This window comes from Orcinus orca, chromosome 20, assembly GCF_937001465.1.
Source record: "Orcinus orca chromosome 20, mOrcOrc1.1, whole genome shotgun sequence".
Classification (NCBI taxonomy): domain Eukaryota; kingdom Metazoa; phylum Chordata; class Mammalia; order Artiodactyla; family Delphinidae; genus Orcinus; species Orcinus orca.
In genome coordinates this window covers 31,163,174-31,185,531 of record NC_064578.1, presented here as the reverse complement: position 1 = coordinate 31,185,531, position 22,358 = coordinate 31,163,174, and the positions used below count along the sequence as shown (strand labels likewise).

Here is a 22,358-nt window from a genome sequence, read left to right as displayed (position 1 = left end):
CATTCTCCCCTTCTTTTTGAAAATTTATGATTTCCACTCAGGTCTACACACTGGTGATTCAAATTTTTTAATTATTTGTATGCAACTAAAATATTTGAAATGGATGAATTCCCCAGTGTGAGTGGGTAGGTATGTGGGAAAATTATTCCACCAAGAGGAGGAAGAACTGAGTCCCCACTCCTGTTTTAACACCTCTAATTTCTTACTCAAATCTCTGCTTCTTTCTCTCATGAAGGAAAAGAGGAGTAGTAACCATGGTATTAAAACTATCTAATTTTTAAGAGGTAGCATTCATACAGGTTAGGTACCACTCTTTTTCATTCTGTTATATTTCATTTCTTTAGTGCTGGTCTGAACCCACTAAATTTATATCATGACTTGTTATTAGATCATGACCTTTGGTTTGAAAAACACGCATACCATGAATCCTTGAGTTTCCCTAGTATTGAAATATGACATCCAGGGTCTTTCATATATTCTTCTAGTTGCTATCAAAATAATTGATATATCACATATGATACCATCTTTATGTTTTGCTGTGACTTGTTTTTCTTATAAATATTTGGATATGTTATTAATATATGTGCCTTCTTTTCTTTCACTTTTTTTTTTTTTCTCATTTAGCATACAGGTCCTTGGGGCGCAAGGCCTTTTCCTTTATGTATTTATTTGTTTAAAGATTTTTTTGATGTGGACCATTTTTAAAGTCTTTATTGAATTTGTTACAACATTGCTTCTGTTTTGTTTTGGTTTTTTGGCCATGAGACATGTGGGATCTTAGCTCCTCGACCAGGGATTGAACCTGCACCCCCTGCATTGAAAGGGGGAGTCTTAACCGCTGGGCTGCCTGGGAAGTCCCTGCCTTTATTTTAAAAGTTGAGTTTTGAAATTTTGACAAACCCTACAGAGAAATCACAAATGAAATACAAAGAAATTCTTTTACTTTGTAAAAAATTGGAGAGCAGATTGCAAACCGGATGTTCCATCACCCCAAATGACTTGATATATTTCCTACAGATAAAGATATTTTCCTACATCACTGTAATGTAACCATAACAAGTGGGAAATTAATACAGCAGGAGCTGTTGGGACTGAGAGGAAGAAAACAAAATAAGACACAAGTAGATTGGACAGAATTTGTTGACTGCTTATGTAGGTGAAAAAGAGAAAAATTGTAACATTGAGAAAAGTTACTATTAACTACCTTTTTGTATGTTTGTGTCTGTGTAAATTGGGAAATCACCTACATTAAAAATGATTAGTTAGTTAACACCTCAGTGTTGATGTTCTGTGGGAATATAGAGTTAAAATACTATATCCTAAGAGTAGAAGAAATATTTGATCACAGAAATGTTTGATCACAAATATTTGGTTGTCTACTGTTAAGATTTATTGTTAAATAATTGGGATTTTTGAATCAAGTAATGGAATCTATTGAAAAGCTTTAAGGAGAAGTGAGATATTTTGGAAATCATCCTAGTTTCTGTGGATAGTATCAGTGAGTTAAGGGTATTCAAAGAAAACAGCAAGAGAATCCACATCTTATATTCCAGCCCTGACCTCTCCAAGGATCGAGTCCAAAATTTCCAGTTACTCAAAACTTTTCATTTCAAACTCAGTGTGGAAAGAATTAAACTTATGCACACATACATACCCTTTCTCAACATTTCTTTTATCTTCTCCTGTACCAGTACTTGGTCTAGAAAGCAAGTATTGACTCTTCCTGCTCTTCAGCCCAAACCCACCCATATCTAGTTGATTTCTACCTCTTGGAAAGGGCACTGAAAAAAACTAAATTTTGTTCTTCCTTCCTTACTAGTATCTCTGAGATTTTGAGAAAGTCATTTAATTTCTTTTGTGTTCAAATTAATCTCTGTAAGTTATGATATTTGAACCAAATATGGTATAATACAGTGGTTAAGAGCACGGTTTCCATTATAAGGCTCTCTGCCTCTTAATCCCTACCCCATCTTTCAGTAGCCGTGTGATCTTGGGCAAGTTATTTCTCTATGCCTTAGTATCCTTAGCTATAAAATGAGAGTAACAGTAGTACATATCTCACAGGGTTGTTTTTAAGATTAATTGAGTTAATATACAGTTGACCCTTGAACAATGACAGATTAGAGATTACTTGAAAGATCCAAGTATAATTTATAGTCAGTTTTCCATATATGTGATTCTTCCATATTTGTAGTTCTTGATTCCTCCATATCTGTGGTTCCACATCCTTGGATGAAACCAACTGTGAATTATGTAGCACTGTAATATTTATTATTGAAAGAAATCTGCATGTAAGTAGACCCACACAGTTTAAATCCATGTTGTTCATGTATGTGTCATAATAGGAATAGTGCCTAGAACATAGTAGGGAATAAGTGTTAGCTATTATTATTATATTATGATTTTAAAAACTTATGTGCTTAGGTCTGTTCTATCATTTTGCAGTGCTGCTGTAAGAATATCTCTCCCATTTGTTACTCCTCTCCATTATCACTATTACCCTATTATTCAGGATTAAATTAATTATTACATGTAAAAATGCTTAGAATAGTGCCTGTCACCTAATAAGCACTTGGTAAGTGTTAGCCCTTATTATTGGTTATTATGATTTTTATATAGATGACCTCCAGGTCAGTAAGATCCTTTTCTTGCATTAGTGGTCCTATGCCTTTAATTTCCTCTCCTGTTCTTTAGATTGGTCTTTCTAGGACACTGTTTATATAATGTTGCTCCATTTCGAGACCTTTGATGCCTGAAAGGAAAAAACTAAAAACAGGTTCTTTAATACAGATATCAGATGACTTGCCAAGACCAATTTTTTAAAAATGGTATTAATGAAAGAGGTAAACGTGAATTTTGAGGCAGTGAAAATTTTGTTTTAGGTACTTAAGGTCGTTGCTTACTAAAATAGTCTCAATATTTTATAGATGAAAAGTATAGGTATATAATGATCAAATTCAGGAGGACTTGCTACTTAGTTATTTTTAGCAAGGGACTAAAACTAAAATTTTATCTTAAAAACAACAGTTGAGTTGAAATAGAATGTGAGGAGTAAAGGTCAGGAATGTTTAGGAGTTTTTTTATGTTAGGAAAATAAAGTAATGTATTTATTCAGGTTTAAGTAAGGCAATAATTTAACTATGGCTAGTTATTTTTTTATAGACAGCTCTTTTGTGTTCATTTCAAAATCTTAAGCTTTTTGGAATTTAAATGAAAATAGCTTCATTTCTCAATTTTAAAAATGACATTGTTAGCTTTTTGTTAGAAGAATAATAAGAGACCTTATCTAATTTCTTAAAGAGAAGTCACTTGTTATGGGTTCATTTGCATGACCTCCTCTTTAACCCTTTGCTCGTCTTCAGATGTGTTTATGTTTTAAATATTTTAGAGTATCACGGAGAAAAGTATTTTTCTCTGGTAGAAATTGCATTGGACTTTGTTTTTTAATATTGATAGCTACATAAAGCCGTTTAACTACAGTTTTCATTTTCAGATGATTTTTTTAAATCAGGTTTTTACGTATATTTTTTAAAACTTTACTACAGGAAATGGTAGAGTGAGAGTTAATGTGTTACATGGAGGGAAGAACAGTCCATTGGGGGTTAAATTGCAGAGTCTAATGGAATAATAACTGGTAGCACCATCTGCTGGCCTACTTCCTCAGAAGGAGTCAGTATTTTTAACGACATCTCTAATATTCATGCTGATGCATTTTGATGCTTTGTGCATTCATTTCTTTCTGTGCTTTGTTGGAATCTGGCTATCTGCTTACAGCTATTGAGGAAACTCAGCTTTTTAGGACGGGTTTACAGTCTTTTTCATATCTAAATAGAATGAACAGTGGATATAAACTTGCCAAGGCAGAAATGTGTTGATACATCACAATGTGTATTTGTGGAGGGTTGTGCATCTCTTGGTTGCAGCTTGCTAAATAGGCCATTTAGGAATCTTCTTTCAATGCTTTTTTCTTGAGCACTGCCTGGGGTGGTGAAAAAGCAGAGGGCAAGCCTTTGTCTGACGCCAAAAATGTCTTCAGTGAAGAGGCCAAGAGGAAGGGTAAGTGAAAGCCTGAATGAGTGGGAGGAGGAGGGGTTCTTTGGGCTAAAAGGCTAATGGGATTGAATAACCTTCCTTATTACTGGCTGCTGCTGCGGAGTCGTACTGCATCGCCATCTTGAGCTTGTTGCTGTTTTCTCGCGTCTTGGTTATTTGTTATAGCCTGTAGGCCTTAAGGTGGCATTTTAGTAAGCGATTCTAAGCCCTCCCTCCTTTCCCAGTGCTGTAGCACTGCTACGAAACCTTTGATGAGGCAGGTATAGAAAAGATATCCAGTGAAGCACACTGGAACCAGCATGAAAATGTGTTTGGAAATTCCTGGTGGTTTTTTCCCTTGCTGTAGTCAGAGGCATGTTTACGGGTAAGAACGTAACAAAACTGTGATCTAAGAATATGGGATGAATGCGTGTTTAAAGAGAATATTCTTTTTAAAATGCTGTTGATCTGCTTCCTGTGATATTGCTAAAATATTAATAATTTTAACGTAAAACTAGAACTTGTGTTTTTCCAGAATTGCTTGAGCAAAATATTATGATATAGAAAGAGAAAAAAAATCCTCATTTAACTCTTTCACAGAAAAACTAAAACTTTCTCTAATTTTAAGTATGGGAATGTCTGTTGACTAACTAGCTACATTGCTGCATAGATTGCACATTAAAATGATTTAAATGAATTCAGGTTCTCATTCCACTTTCTTATAAAGCAGAGAGGCTTTGTTTTTCTAAAAATCATAATAAACTATGGGGAGTAGTCATTCTAAATTAAAATTGCTATTTAAAATTTATTAATAATTTTCAGAGTTCCGGAATGAAGAGGAAAGAAGAGACTTATTCCAAATGCCCAGAATATTTACATGACTAAATTTGAATTAGCTATATTTATAGGACAAAATTTGAATCAACTAATCAAGAATGCTATGAAAATATCAATGAATCTATATCCTCCTTTAACTTTCACTTTTAAAAGCAGTAGTTGAACTTTTTATTTTATACCTACACTAATTTCTAGATCAGCAAAATGTTTTAATTTTAAATTTGTTTGTAGCACTCATATTTGCTTATGTATTTTACTTCTTAAAGTTTAATTCTAAATTTTTGGTTATTTATGTTAATTGTTTAAATGTACTTTGGTATGTTGTATAAAAATTATTTTGATTTCTCTAGCCTCCATCTTCCAAGAAGAGTGATGGTCCTGGGACATATACTAAGTTGCAGAATACCCAGGTGAGGATCATGTCTGAGAAGAAGCAGAGAAAAAAGGTGGAATCAGAAAGCAAGCAAGAAAAGGCTAATCGTATAATATCAGAGGCCATAGCAAAAGCAAAGGAGCGTGGGGAACGCAATATTCCACGAGTAATGAGCCCTGAAAACTTTCCTAGTGCTTCAGTTGAAGGAAAAGAGGAAAAGAAAGGTAGAAGGATGAAATCTAAGCCAAAGGACAAAGAGAGCAAAAAAACAAAAACTTGTTCTAAGTTAAAAGAGAAGACAAAAATTGGGTAAGTTGGTTAAGAATTAAATCTTCTTCCTTTGAAGTTTTTGTAAAGTTCAGTCTGTCTAATCTACTTTTGATTTGCGTATGATGTGTTTACTCCCACTTTGGAGTTTTAAGTTGTTAGATACTGTGTGTATGTTACTGCCTTTTTGAATGAATTAGATAATATTCCAGAATTTACTAAATGTTACTAGTCTATGAACATACTTTTTTGTATATTAATGTTAGTAAAAGGAATTTAAAATAGAACATTTTATATATAAAACAGGAAAAGGAAAAACAAAACAAAACCCATATTGCTGTGCCAGTTCCTAATGTACTTTCTTTATTAAAAAAATGCCTTGAAATTTTTTATAAGATTTCTTTACCTCTTAGTTGTACTTCACTGGGCACCTTATAGTTTGGAAACATGAAATACCATATTTTCTCATAAACCCACAACATTGAACTAAATGGAATGGCAAGAAAACTAAGACCATTTAAATCAACAATAAGCAGCTCTCGGCTCTTACAGACTTCCTCCCTTACAGTCTTTCTGATTTACTTTATGTAATAAAGAGGCCAGGTGAGGATTAATGCTCCAAGAGAATTATAAGGACAAAGAATTGCTTTAGGAAGGTATATTAATCCTAAGTATTTTTATTTGACTACATACCTAATACATTTTCAAAAAATAGAATATAATAAGTGTTATTATTTGTTTTATATGTATGTTTGTTTTGCATGCAAGGGTAAAAATAATCTAAGGCCAACATAGTTTAGAATCGGTTTTGCAGGAATATTTGGTTATTTTTGAAGGCTTTATATGAAATTTTAGATCAAGTATTTAATCTGTTTTAGGAAAAATTCCCTTATTATAAAAATCTTCATTTGCTTATAAAATTATTTATGTATTATACATATATTTAGAACTAACACAAATTTGTAAACAATTCACAGCATTTTCAATGCAGCCACCAAACTGAGTTATATCATTAGGTCCTGATGCCTTTCAGTCCAAACCATTAAATAACATGGGCTCTCTTGCTATAATGGGAAAATAATTAATATTATTGATTTTGCATTTCATTTGCAGACAGCTAAGATAAAATTTGAAAGTTAGATTTCTCCTTTTTTATTTAAATGTTTTGGTGTGAAAGTATCTTATTTTTTCAATATTTTGTCTAGTTTTAATTTAGGAAACCCCATATTTAATCCTTTAATGTATTAAACGTTACTGTTATTAAAATTTTCCAGTTTTAACTTATACAGAAATACAGGCAGAGTAGTGGTACCATTTGAAAGGGTATTTAAAAATAATGCATAAAATAAGAGAAAATAGGTAGAGAACCCTCAAGAGTTAACAGTAAGTTTAAATTGGTGGGGGGGAGATAACTAGAGGCAAAAGATAACAGAAGTGAACCTGGTTCAAGAAAAAACAATATATAAGGGGAAATTAGAAATAATTAAATTGTAATAGAGAAACATGGATTTTTGAAAAATGTGGATTAATATGTAGGGAATAGTAATACAGTAGAGTATCTGACGTATTCTGTGATATTTGTATTTTTGTTAGAAATAGGTAGATTATTAACAGTAAATTATTTTAATATTGCACAGCATGATCAATTTAGTATTTGGTTTTAGAGATAGCATTCTTGAGAAAAGAGGTGAGAATTGTATTGGAAACATATTTCCATGGCGAGGTATTAAGTAATTGACAGAAAAAAAACTTGTTGAGAGTGGATGACTTTTTGATAGAGGAATTTATAAGTTGCAGGCAAGTAAAAGTGAAGCTTGCCCATATATTATTAAGCTGTTGGAGTGAAACAGTTTCTTGATCATCTTTATCAGACAACCAAAGATTATTATCATGTTGGAGGAAAAAGTATGGTTGGAAATGAAATTCATATACAGTCTAGAGTTCTATATTGGTCACTTGAAATATTTCATTACTGTGCTTTCCAATAAGCCACTACATTTTTGAATTGACCATTTTTAATTTTTCAGCGAAGAAGCATCATTTAAATATTGAGTTTACTTGCATCATTTTTTTTTTTTTTTTTTGCGGTACGCGGGTCTCTCACTGTTGTGGCCTCTCCCGTTGCGGAGCACAGCCTCCGGACGCGCAGGCTCAGCGGCCATGGCTCACAGGCCCAGCCGCTCCGCGGTATGAGGGATCCTCCCGGACCGGGGCACAAACCCGTGTCCCCTGCATCAGCAGGCGGACTCTCAACCACTGCGCCACCAAGGAAGCCCAACTTGCATCATTTTAATTAATAATATTTCATGATGTATTAAATGTTTTCTTGTAAAGATTTTGTTTTTCTGTGAGTTTTAGAAGAATTGAACTTTTGCTAATATCAGATGATTTATATCAGATAAAATTAAAGAGAGTGTGTGTTGGAACTTAACCATGAGCAATGTGAAATATAAATTTCAAAAGTAACTAGATTTGTAGACAATAAGTTATGATTGATATATAGTCAGAGTTGGTGTTTATTTAATCCACATATGTGATGTGATATAATCTAGGAATACTAATCTGAAGAAAACCAATACTGCCTTGCCTCTGCTTGCTAGTGTGCTTGAAACCTTTTCAGTTTTTCTGTCACTTTCATAGATTAATTTTTTTTAATACAAGGAATAGAGTGTCCTTTTCAGAGGCTTTAATATAGTCTCATTTAATCTTTACAACAATTCTGTGAGTTAAATTGGGCATGCAGTATGATAATGTGGTTAAGTTCTTTGACTTTGGAACCAGTTGCACTTATTCAAATTCCCCCTTTGTCACAAGCAGTGTGACCTTGGACAAATACTTAACCTCTCCAAATTTTAGTTTCCTCAGACCTAAAATGAGGATAATGATAGCGCTTGCCTTATAGTGTTATTTTGAGGATGAAATGATTTAATAACACTTAAAGCATATAGAACAATACCTGTTAATAATGTTAGCCATTATTTTCTGAAAATATAAATAACATATAGCTATTTAAGGAAAAAGCCAAGGCCAGGAGCCATGCCCCTTCTTTCAAGCCTAAACTCTCACCTATCTGCCTAGGTTCTCTTTCCATTAAGGCCCTGTTCCTAATAAGATGAATTTAAAAATCAAGCAGACAAATGAAAACAAACAGTTGCTACCTGGTAAGAAGGATAATAGGTTAACTTATTAATGTTTTTGTTTTTTTTATATGAGAATGCCTCTGTTTATCAGGTTAGCTAGAGTAGCATTTAGGACAGGTAAATTTTGTTTTGAAATATGCTTGGAGTTTGAAAGGAATTACATGGTTATGTGGAAGAGTGTAAGTTGAAATGGAAATGGCCGGTGTAAAATGAAGAGTGAGGTAGGACTGGAAACAACCTTCTTCTATTTTGATGTTTTTCATGGTCTTGGCAGTCAGGTTCTAACAAGCTGCCTTTCAAGTAGAAGAGCAGGTATTTCTTTAATAATGGTTGGTACGTAATAGATGCTCCATGAATGGGAGGGAATGAATTTTATGGAATGAATGAATGAATGGAAGATTAAATATTAAATGATGCCAAATGGTTGTGTTTGATTTGTTAAATCAAGATTAGAAGTGGCAAGCTAATCCTTCATTAAATTACAGGGACAAAACTAATGGTTTAGTAATAGTAGAGAGTTAAATTCTAAAATAAATTCATTCTAAGACTTCTGGTAGAATTTTCTTATTTGGCTCTCTTCGGTTTTAGATTATGTAATAAAATATCACATGATTTGATTGAAGCATTTTTAGATTTATGTTTTATAACTTTGACATTTAAACTATGTTTCCATGTTGTCAGTTATAATTTACTTCTTGCATTAGATTATCAGACTGACAAGTAGAATGCCTTTGACACTTTAAAATGCTCTTGTGGCCCTGTAAATTTAATCAGTAAAGGTACTTCATGATTAAAAGTAAAAAAATACTTTTTTGTATTATTCATAATTATTCTTTCTGTTTGTTACAAGAATGGGAGTTATCAGGTGCTAGAAGTAGCTTTTCTCTTTAGTTAAAGCAGAAAACATCTAAGTTAGGAAATATCAAATCAAGTTGGAATTAAGGGTGTCATGTTATAAAGAAAAACAGTAAGACATTAAATTAGATCTGGAACTTATATTGTGCCCTTCTTTGCGATAGTCATTCTGAACCCCCAAGAAGGAAGAAGCAAAATAACATTTGTTAATTACCTACCATCATGTGTATACATAGATATGTACATGTGTATTTTTAAACAGAACGAACATGTATGTCCACATGTATGTCTAGAGAGACACATCTAAATAATAATGTAAGGGAAAAATAATGTGAACAAAGTCTGAAGGGAAAATAAGATGAATCATCAGAAATTGGGAATAATCCCTTTATAGTCCATGTTAATAAAGTAACAGATGAGACCCTGATTGCAAGTATTCAAAATAATAAGAATTTAGTATATGTTTGGATAAAATATAAATGTATTAATTAATTGTTTTTGGCATATAAAAAAGCACTTTGAAAAATATATGGTATAAATTTATTATATATATTTTAATTATTAATCATGCCATTAGTAGTCTCTATGTAAGTTCTATAATTTTTAAATGCCAAGAAGATAAAATGTTTTATTGATTTCATTCCTTACGTCTAAACTTAAAGTCAGTGAAAATCTGAAACATATTCATCTGCAGAAAGAATTGATATATACATTATGTATTATTATGAATTTAATTAAGATTTACAGGTCCATTTTTAAGATGTATACCTTTACATAAGATGTATTAGTAAGGTTTATCATTAATAAATGATGTGCTGTTATTTCATTGAATCTAAAATGTCATTGATTATAAGACACACCATTATATGTCAGTAAGAAAGAAAAAAATATATTGCCAGTTAAAACTATGGCATATCTTTATTAGGTGAATGTTTGTTTCATAGATGTTAACATGTGGGTAAAATGTGTATCTTAGGACACCGAAGTAAAGTATTTGATTTTAATGTTCCTATTTTGTCAGTATTTTCAAGCGTAAATGTCATTTTCTTTTTTAAGAAAGAAGAAATAAGTTTTTTAAAGAATAAAAATTAAACTGTGCTGATAAATATACTGCCTATGATTAATACTTAGCTAATACTTCACCTTAGTGGCTATATGAAACAACTCAGTGAATTAAACTTTTTGAAAAACATGATGTCCAGTCTTAAACAGGAAGTGATTGATTGATTGATTTTACTTTATTTTATTTTATTTTTTGGCTGTGCCACCCGGTATGCGGGATCTTAGTTCCCCGACCAGGGACTGAACCCGTGCCCCCTGCAGTGGAAGCACAGGAGACCTAACCACTGGACCACCAGGGAATTTGCTAAACAGGAAGTGATTTATAATCCAAGTTACCAAAAATTTACAATACAATGCTGCTTTCACAAATTTAAGGATTAACTAAAATAAAGAACCACTTTAAAACTTGTTTTTTCCAGATGAGTTTAAGCTAGAGTCTTGAATTGAACTTTAAACTGGAGTGATTGCATCAAGTTAAATGTGTTTCTTCTTCTAAAAAAAAAAATACACACACATATATTTGATGGCTTTAAAAATAACCTCAGTGCCTTCCACTGGGCTTGCAAAGAGAAAAAAAATTATAGTGTAAAATAGTATTTTTGCTTGTTTCCTTTACTTATGATGAATTGGATGTATTAATTACAGATTCATTGTTTGTCTGGATATTGCAGTGAGAGAATCTACAGGGGGCAACTGCGGATTGACACTGTAGGATGCAGCTTGTTACACAGCCTCCATGAGTAACATGTGGGCAGGATTTAGATGAGGGCATAAATTGCATCTGAAAATCAAATATAAACGTCAAGTATAAACACTGAAGTTTTCTAGTGCCTGTACTTGTCAAATGAAATAACATTTCAAATTTATACTTATACTTAGTTTGAAATTGCCCTTGGCTGTCTGAAATAAGTTATGTTTTAATATTTAGTTCATTTATATGCCTGAATATCTGTTGCTGCAGTTCACTAACATTGATAACAGATCCCTTTCATGTTTTAAAAAACAAAACTTGCATAAAGCCTTTATTATTAATACAGTCTGTATTATTTTGTTGCTTTACTCTGTGATATTTCTAAGAATAGCAAATGATCAATTTATTTGTAGAATGTACATATAATGAAATTTTATTTTAGAATTTTATTTTAGTTTAATATAGTAAACTTGTAATTCATGATGGAAGAATGGAATGCTCTTTGGTAATTGGGTATTTTACTGAGCTGAAATTATCTTATTTCTTCTACTTTTGGATCATCTGATTTCCTTCAGATAACATTTATGGCTCTCAGTTGTCATTGTAGAGGCAATAGAAATTTCTGGTTGTTCAAAAGTCAATAAACTTTAACCTTAATGATTTTCTAAAGATAATGTAGTTTCATAATTCTCTTTATTCATTAAACTATATTTATTGATATTAAATATCTATTGACTGGTTGAAGTATAGTGTCATTTTATTTTAAAATCAATAAGATATGTTGGAAATAGTAGAGCAGGAGTAAAGAGACCTTTATTGTCTTTTACTGGACTTGTGATTTTGGCAGTTTGTTCTATCTTTCAGGGCTAAAGTTTCCCTATTAGTTTGGTGGGACCAATGTCTGCCTCGCCTATGAGGATCAACAATATTATAGACAAAAGCACTTTGAAATTTTAAGTGTTCTATAAGTAGAGAATAGTTTTATTATCCTAAATATTTGTTCCTAGAGTTTTCTTCACTAATTATTTTGAGCCAGTGGTTCCCAAACCTGGTGAGAATTTTTTTACAGTCTGATTGGGATCCCACTTACTAGATCAGAATTCTGGAGTTGGAACCTACAAATCTGGGATTTGGTTTGGTTTTATTAGTTTCTATTTTGAACTAGTCTCACACTTGCAAAAATAGGTCAGAGTTCCTTTAGGCTCTTCACCCAGCTTCCTCAAATGTTAATATCTTATGTAACCTAAGCACAATGATCAAAATCAGGAAGTAAACACTTAACACAGTTCTGTTAACTGATTTACAGACCTCATGCATATTGTGTCAGTTGTTCCATTTTTGGGAGCCAGGATCCAGTTAAGGATCCTGCATTTCATTTTGTTGTCGTATCTCCTTACACTCCTCCATTTTGGAATAATTCTTCAGTCTTTGTCTTTAATGACACTTTCAACTTTTTTTTTTTTTTTTTTTTTTTTTTCCCGCGGTACATGGGCCTCTCACTGTTGTGGCCTCTCCTGTTGCGGAGCGCAGGCTCTGGACGCACAGGCTCAGTGGCCATGGCTCATGGGCCCAGCCGCTCCGCGGCATGTGGGATCTTCCCAGACCGGGGCACAAACCCGTGTCCCCTGCATCGGCAGGCGGACTCTCAACCACAGTGCCACCAGGGAAGCCCGACACTTTCAACTTTGAAGCATTCTAGCCAGTTACTTTGTAGAATGTCTCTCAATTTGAGTTTGTCTTATGTTTCTCATCTGGAATCTGTATTTTTAACAAACAAGCTTCTAATGAAGCCTGCCTCACAGATTTAGGAATTACTGATCAATACCAACCAAATGTTTGTTCTTATTTGTGGTTTCACTTATATACCATTTTAGAACATATAATAAACTGATATGACTTCATTGTTTCCAAGAATCAATGTTCTGTGTAAGTAACCATAGTATGTGTATATGTATGTATGTATGTGTGTGTGTATAGATATATTGTTTTTTTTTAACTCAGAATTATGTCAGTCAAGAATGACTTCAAGTTTTAGAATCAACTTTTTTCCTACAATGGAAATGTGCCTTTTTTGAACAGAATGGGCATATGTAAATATTTTGGATTTCAGAAGTTTAGTAGGAAACTATTACATTTGAAATAGCTCTTACAAAGTTACAATTTGAAAAATATTTTTGCATGGGTTAAGGATAGTTAATGAGTTTATGAAATAAGATGCTACTCCAGGTCTATAGGAAAATATTGGAAGAAAATGCAGAATATATGAAAAATAAGATTTGAGGTCTTTTTAAAAAATTTATTTATTTTTGGTCGCGTTGGGTCTTCGTTGCTGCGTGCGGGCTTTCTCTAGTTGTGGCGAGTGAGTGCTACTCTTCGTTGTGGTGCACGGGCTTCCCATTGTGGTGGCTTCTCTTGTTGCAGAGCACGGGCTCTAGGCAGGCGGGCTTCAGTAGTTGTGGCACGCAGGCTCAGTAGTTGTGGCTCACAGGCTCTAGAGCACAGGCTCAGTAGTTGTGGCACACAGGCTTAGTTGCTCCACAGCATGTGGGATCTTCCCGGACCAGGGCTCGAACCCGTGTCCCCTGCATTAGCAGGCAGATTCTTAACTACTGCGCCACCAGGGAAGTCCCTCTTTTTTTGTTTTAAGTACAATTTTCAAATAATATAATGAAGGTTTATCTAAGGTATTATAGGAAACGTTTATATCTAACCTACCCACCTCTGCCAAAAAGGGTGAGTGTTTAAGATTGCTTTGGTAGAACCTAGTATTTAGGCAATGTTTATTTATAAAAATATTGTTTAAGCAGCTTAGTCCACTGTCCTTAGAGAGTTTTCATTTAATTACTTTATACTACTAGAAAGGAAAAGTACAACCTCTTCATAGTCATAAATACAAAAAATTAAATATCTCTGCTCCTGATTTCATTGAAGTTCTATCAGTGGGATTTGAGTCTTGAAGCAGCCACACAGATACCATATCAGAATATGTATACAGAATTTATTTAGCTTACCAGACACTGAGAAAATTCCTTTTTAATCAGTATATTGATGGGTTTTAACAAACCTTGATCTGTATTTCATAGGAAATTGTTATCTAAGTAACTGAACTTTCCTGTCACTAGTGTTATCCTCATCTACAAACTAGTCTAAAATATGCATTTAGGTTTGGAGATGGATAGCAAATGGGGGAGTGCCTGAAAACTTTTTTACCAATCATTTTACTTTGAGTTATCCCTTACCTTGCCACTGAAAATCATCTGCACAAGTACTTTAGGTTATATTAAATAACCACAAGTAGCATAATGGTTACCCTAAGGAGGAGGTTGTTAATTGAAGAGAAAGCATGACAGGAGACTTCTGGGAAACCAGTAATGTCTTGTTTCTTGATCTAGGAGCTGGCTATCTATTTATGTTCAGTTTGAGAAAATTCACTGAGCTGTATGTACTCTTTCGATGTGTGCACGTTTCTGAATTTACATTATACTGTAATATTAGTACACTATTAGTTTAGGAAAAGTGAGGGATTGCATTTGGGGCCATTTTGAGATTTTAATGTCTGAGATATCCATACTGATGTGTCCAATAAACAGTTGGTTTATTGAATGAATCTGAAATTTGGGGAACGGTCTGAACTGGAGATACGAGATTTGAGAATCTTCAACTTCTAAGTGGTTGTTAAGAATAGATTAAATTAAATTTCCTGGAATAGTATATAGAGAGGGAAGAAGGCTGAAGACAGAAATTTGAGAAATACCAAAGTTTAAGGGACTGGCAGAACAAACTGAATCTTGCTGAAAATTAACATACTAAGAGAAGAAGAGCCAAAGAAGTTTAGTGAGAACCAGAAGAATGTTGTGTCATGAATCCAAGGGTGCAGATAAGGAAAAAGTGATTAGTTATGTGTTGGTAGATAAAATTTTTAGAATTTCCGTCGGATTTGGCGTCACAGGGGTCATTTGTGGCCTTAGACATTAGGAGTTCAGAAACATATTAGGAGTTTAGTGAGGCATATTTAATTTCTATTTCAATTCTTACTATGGTATGACTTTAAACAAGTAATTTAATTTCTCTAAGCCTCAATTTCCTCTTCTTATAAAATTTGCCTGTCAGAGTTGTATGACCATGAAGTGAGAGAACACATATAAAACCAGCAGAGGCTGACCCAGTAAACACTGAATAAATGGAAGCTATGAATATGAAAAGTAGTTTTAAGACTTCATATTATAGTGGGTTGAAGAATGAAAGAAACGGTATAGATGACTTCTTTGAGAACTGTGGATAAGGAGGAGGACCATCATGTGGTATCTAATAGTAGATATGACCTCAAGGGAGATTTTTATTTTAGGAGGGAAACCAGAGTAAAGGAAAAGGGACCAGAAGACTGAGGAAATGACCATTGAAAGCAGGGAGAGGGAATAGCGTATAACTATGGTTGGTTCCTTAATGTTGTTTCAGAGTATCTTTTTGTACTTCCTCTGATTTCCCGGTTCCAACATAAGCTATATGTTTGCTCGTATTTATTTCACATACTCAGAAAAGTGCAAGTGAGATACCAAGTAAGAGTTACCATTATACTGTTGAAGGTGGCGATCAAACCAATATGAGAATACCCTGGGGATAAATCATTCTAGGATTTTTTTCTCACCTCTCATCATCCAGTCAATAACCAAGTCCTGTTGTTTCTGCTTCCAAAATGAAAAATTGTATCTTTCTTTCCCTCTTCACCCATACTACCATGGCCCTATATTTCACTCTTCATCTCTCTCACCTGAATTGTCAGTCTTATCGCTGGTTTCCCTGACTTGCATTTCACTTCCTTCTGGTTGCATTGCTCCCTTGTTTAAAATTCTTTTTTTCCCCCAATTTTATTGCGATGTAATTGACATATCACAGTGTCTTAGATTAAGGTATACAACATAATGATTTGTTGTGTGTATATATTGTGAAACTATTACCACAATAAGTTTAGTTAACATCTTATCACCTCACATAGTTATATATTTTTTTCTTGTGATGAGAACTTTTTAAGATGTACTCAGCAACTTTCAAATATATAATTCAGTATTATTAACTATAGTCACCATGCTGTTTACATCCCTAGAATGTTTAAAATTCTTACATCTTCCAATTGGTTTATTTTTTTCATTCATTCAAAAATATCTCAGTGCCATTTGTTGTCAGTCGTGAACTAGACAGATTTCTTTTAAATTCCTGCCATGTGGAGCTTAAAGCTGAGCTTAAACTAAAACATTAAGTCCTTGCATGTAATATAAGGTCTTCTGTGATCTTGACCCATCTCCTCCTGTAGTACTTTGTGTGTTACTGACATGCTCTTATCATTGCTTATTCTCATTCTTCTGCAATGTACCCTGCCTTTTCTTTTCATTACTTGTTGGACTCTCTTTCATCATTCAGTTCCCTATCTCAAACTTTACCTTTTCTGTAAAGCCTCCTTTACTCTTCAGTATACATAAGGATTTCTCCCTTTGTCTTCACATTACATCTTGTGCTAACTTCCTCTTTAGCATTTTAGCTGGGATCATATTCTAACAATGATGTGTTAAGGTTGGGAACCGTGTCCACTCTATCTTCAAATCCTAGAACCTAGGAAAGTGCCTGGCATATCACAGTTAGATATAGTTATACAGTTAGATTAGTTGAGAAATTACTGTGTGTTAAAGGCTGTGCTCAGACATGTATTATCCCATTTAATTCTCAACAACAATAGAACTAGCTATTGTAATATCCCTATTTCACAGGCAAGGAAGCTATCAAGTAATTTGCCTAGTGTCCCACAGATAGGTAAATGATGAAATCAAGCTTTAAATCTTTGAAACTACGATTTCAAAGTGCATGCTCTTAACCTTCAAGTTCTCCAACATTAGTAAATAATTATTGAAAAAAATTTTGATATATTTCTGATATATCATACCTGAAAGTAAATATTTGGGGAGTTTTCTATGTTTGAAATACAGAAATCTAAAGTAGAATTTTCCAGGGACTTCCCTGGCAGTCCAGTGGTTAAAACTTCACCTTCCAGTGCAGAGGGTGCAGGGTCAATCCCTGGTCGGGAACTAAGATCCCACATGCCTCGGGGCCAAAAAACCAAAACATAAAACAGAATCAGTATTGTAACAAGTTCAATAAAGACTTTAAAAAAATGGTCCACATTAAAAAAAATCTTTTAAAAAAAATAAAATAAAATAGAATTTTCCTGATGGCGCTTGACGATCATTCCATCTCATCTGTTGAACCAGATACGGAAATGTGGGATGTACTTCTATGTACTTCTATCTTTGATCAGGAAAAAACATAGAAAACACATTTTTATTTTAGACATTTAGAGTCAGTGTGTGTTAACATACATATATATACATGTATATATTAGAGAATGTAAACATGTACATACTATAGAAATATAAAAAAATAAAAGAAAGTTCTTACTCTTTAGGAACATACAGTATAGCTAAGAAAAGCCTTAACATAAGTGAAATAATCAAAGAACAATCAATTGGTAAAGTGTTTTAAGTAAGGTAGAGACTACTATAGGGTAGAAAGAAGTATAGAGGCTTTTGGAGAATAGGCGGGATTCAAAGGAATTGAGCGGAATTTGAAATAAATAGGTAGAAGGAAAAAAAATCCCTCATTCCAAACCTACAAGATAATAAAATAAATGAATTACTTTAATTATTAAATAGTTATATCACCTGATATTTTTCTCAAGAAAAATAATCTTGAGCCTAAAGAAACAAGTGATAGAATTTGTCTGCCTTTCTTTGCTTAGAAATATGTTAACTGTAGTACTGGTTTGTATTTGTTCCATTGGAATAGAGTTTATCATGTGAAAATGTCATTATGGATTTCATGATAAATAGCATCTTTGGTTGGACATTCAAGTGATATAAAATGGAAAAAAGTTTATCATGGGAATCTTAATTTGCCCCAAAATGGAAAAGTACAAAGAGATCTTACTGTTTGCTCTCTTTCTCTTGAAACAGCAAACTCATTATTACATTGGGTAAGAAACAAAAAAGAAAGAATGAGTCTTCAGATGAAATATCTGATGCAGAGCAGGTGCCACAGCATGCATTCAAAGAGGAAGACTCTCAAGTGAGTATTAAAATTTTTTCTGAGAAATGAAGCACTGGCAGAATTATTTAGATAGCATAATATTGTTTTATGGGTATTTATACTATAGTTTAGTGGTAAAAATACATTTTATTGTATGGTAGAACTTGTATGACAGCATTATTACAATATGGTCCTAGTAGTATTCCCATAGAATGTTAGACCTGGGAGGAAACTTACACATCCTCTCCAAACCCTCTCAGTTTTCGGATAATGAAACTGAAGCCCAGAGAGTTTAAGTAACAGTCCAAAGTCCCTCGTGGCTTTTAACATGGAGAAGTATCCAGTGATATTATCCTATACTTATAGAGTACTTTTGAATGAATTTAATGCTGGAGATATTAATTTTAAAAGTCACATACAAATGATAAAGCAAATGGGTTGAATCATTCCTAGAAATAATTCCTTTGGTCTGCTTCTATTGAAGAAAAGATAAACAACTATATTAAAAATCCCCTAATGTAGACAAAAATACTGTGCATTTTCCTTTTTCTTTCTTGTTTTTGAATAGCTATATATTCAAAATAACCTTGTGAAGTTAAAAAACTATATATATAAATATATATATATAGTGAAGGTCATAATAATTCAGGCCACCCTCTGCTTTCTAATAATTAAAGTACAACTATAGGCCGTAGGGGTGGTGGCATTTGTTGCATTATGGGGCCAGAAAGCCCCTGAATGGCCTTTCTTCTTCCTTATGCAGCTTCTTATCCAATGGGAGAGTAGTGGCTCAAGGCTCCTGGGCTGCTGCAAGAGTTGAGGTAAGGGCAGTGACTAAAGCTCCTAATATTATATGGCCTGGCTTTTTCTTCATATGTTATCCTTAACTTAGGCAAACTTATAATTATTCAACATGAGAAAATTAAGTTAAATTTTTACTAAAATAATGCTGGCCATTTTTCCATTATGTAATTAACAAACAATGCAATGGTAGAATAGGTTAACATGCACATTTTTTCCATACTTTTCACTGTAGTTAATTAGGTTGCTTTGACAGATGTGTTGCTTTAACACAAAAAATTTAATGGGGAAGGAAAAAAGAATTTTCTCGTAAACAATTATAAATCTATATTATTGATATATTTAAATATATTACTATATAAATGCTGTATAAATATATAAAAGTAGCTTTCAACCACAATGGATTGTCAAAATTTGAAGGCTTGAAAAGTAATGTAAGGTTTAGAGTCAGGTGGAAATCTGAAAACATGATTATCATACTTAATTTTTTACCTAATAGAGAGTAATGCGGTAGTCTAACTATATTTAGAGACTTAAGTTATTTTAAAAAGCCCCTATAGCACATTTTATTAGGATTATTATAGGAAACAAGTGATATCATAACGAACTATTCAGTCATTTAAAAGCATAATGTTTTTGACCTCTTATGTGAAGTGCTGTTGACTGATCTATTAAAGCCTTTAAGACATAAGAAGAATAAAGCTAGAAAAAGGAAATATGAAGAAAGAATTTGTCACTGTTCTAAATTGTCCTTCGAAAAACATTATGAAGAAAGAAAGCCAAAAATATCCACATTAGCCTAAAATGCGGACATTCAAATTAGCTTTGTATTTTTAAAGTAGTAGAACTGTTGTATGACAGAGAAAGTTAATTGGTGAGAGTGGTACCTTACTTGGCTTTGCCTAATATGTAACTGTATGCTCTAGTGGAATGTAAGTTATGATGAAATCAGCTCATAGAGTTGAAAAACTCAGAGTTTGTTTAATTACTCAGAGACAGATAAAGTCTTCATAGAATGAGGGAGCAGTTTACAGTAAGTAGCTCTCATTCTGTCTTGTGAAAAATTACCTGAATGTGCACTTTTGTGAGTTGAAAGGATTCTTTCAGGCCACTTGTTTACTACTTACTAAGAACCGTGTGGCATTTCAAAGTTCCAGTAGATGCCTAAGTGACCAGAAAGGAAACTTTAATGCTGAAATCATCTACAGAATCTTCTAAAAGTGTACTGAATTATTCCCAAACTTCATTATTTAAAAGATTTGTGCCTAGTGAGACATAACATTGGTTATATAGGTTATTGTTAGAATAATAAATATCATGAGTGGTTATTAATTTAAACTGTTCTTGAGCATTAAGAACTATATGACTCCTGTAATCGAACTCCAAACATTCCTTTAGCCTAGTATTAGATTCGAGATCCATAGAATTTTCCCTCCCAGGGAATAATAAATATTTCATATCTTTTCCAAAATAGGATGTGGGAAAATCGGGTTTCTTAAGAAGTCCTTTTTTATAACTTTTGTATGCCACCTTCCTGTCTCCCATAATGACAAAATTGTTACCTTGAGTTTTGAAAATGTAAATATCTTCATGGCTAAGAGATGGTGACCCATCCTAATTGAGGCATGGAATTTTTCTACTACATTTGGCTGAGCTACCTCACCACAGTAGTGCCTTTCTTTCTCTCAATATTCCACTACTCTCAAGAGAAAGAGGCACTGCATCCTTTCTGGATGCAAATAACAGTGTGTACCCACACTGCTGCACTGATTCAGTTTTGTCATGGCAACGGAAGTATGAAAGACCTCCCAAATTGAAGACATTGGCAGAAACCAAAAGGAGAACACATGGGTTATTCTTTTGGTTGCATCTGGGGGGAATGTCATGGGAGTTACTAAATACACAGAAGAATAGTAAAAGGAAGAAGGAATATTGAGCAGTAGAACAGTTGGCTGAGATGCCTCCATCCACGAGATTTTAGGGAGGTGAGCAAAAGCAAAACCTAAGTCCTTTGGGATTTTCAAGCCATTGTGAGATTTGTCTTTATAGTGGGAACATCAAATATTTGATATTTAGGGAGGTAAGTAAAGCCATGCGCATTTGATACCTGATTTTAAATCATTCAGATTATTATTAAAATTACGTTGCTACACATAATACTATCTGAAAAGCTTACCTCTGTTTTTATGATAGTGGTGTTCTTTATTTTTAAGGGAAGCTAGTAAAGGTAGTAAAACACTGGTTCCTCCATTCACGTTTAAGTTTTTGGTAGATTTCATACTTTATTTTCTGTATCTTTTTTAAAACATTTAATATTATTTTGGGTTTTTTAAAATCTGTTTTAAACACAAGTTCATGGGTTTTGTGTCAAATATTATTTAATTTCTTCTTTTAGTTTATGCCCCTGATTAATTATTTAACCAACATTCATCTGATATGTACTTTTTAGGTTTGGGGGCAAAAACTGTGAAAGTATTAATAGTTTAAAATATGTTTCCCAAGCTGTGAAATAGTTAAGTAAAAAGAAACCTTTTTATTCTTAACAATTTCTAAAGAAAAGTAATAAAGGTATTATTATTAATCATTGTTATTTGACACTTTAGGAAGTAAAACTAAAGGTTGTAAACCTTTGGCAAAGGGCAAATTATAATCTTTAATTAAAAGGAAAAATTAGAAAAGATGAATGTTGAATACAGTTTTGAAAATTTAATGTACAAAATTGCCACACTAGAAATAATTTTTTTCCTTTAATATAATCATATATATGCTCCTTATCGTTCATTACAGAAAAGAAGATCAAATCGACAAATTAAAAGAAAAAAATATGCAGAAGATGCAGAAGGGAAACAATCTGAAGAAGAGGTTAAAGGCGCTATAAAAATAAAAAAGCATTCAGCTCCTTTACCTGGTGAACAGCCTTTACAGTTATTTGTGGTAAGACAGATTTTGGATTATGACAAAAAACATTTTAAACCCATGTAAATTTTAAAAAATATCTTCATTATCTTTCTTCCTAAAACCTGCTCCAGCTTTTCCTCCTAGATTCTGTACTGTAGTTAATAGAACCATTAGTTATTCAGATCAGAAACCTAGGGATTTGTTCTTTTTTTTATCTTTGCTTCTTCATCCAATTTTTTACATTTTTCACCTCCTAGATATATATTCCTAAAACTCCTCCAAGCTCTATCCTTCTCGCAATATATTTCTAAGTTACAAGCCTAATCACAGT

General features: G+C 33.1%; 1 protein-coding gene across 21 annotated transcripts in view; it reads left to right on the top strand.

Moving 5' to 3' along the window:
- The window catches only part of CHD9 (chromodomain helicase DNA binding protein 9), a 244,238-nt gene that overhangs the window by 122,239 nt on the left and 99,641 nt on the right, over positions 1-22,358 (top strand). For 17 of the 21 annotated variants that reach the window (XM_049703938.1, XM_033418941.2, XM_033418942.2 and 14 more), the window contains 3 exons: positions 5,220-5,551; positions 18,256-18,367; positions 21,917-22,063. In XM_049703938.1, the coding sequence (XP_049559895.1) occupies positions 5,220-5,551; positions 18,256-18,367; positions 21,917-22,063 (591 nt within the window). Of the gene's footprint in view, positions 1-3,671; positions 4,057-4,170; positions 4,418-5,219; positions 5,552-18,255; positions 18,368-19,094; positions 19,150-21,916; positions 22,064-22,358 lie in introns of those variants that run through there. The other 4 variants (XM_033418952.2, XM_033418951.2, XM_033418953.2 and 1 more) reach the window with 3 other exon arrangements.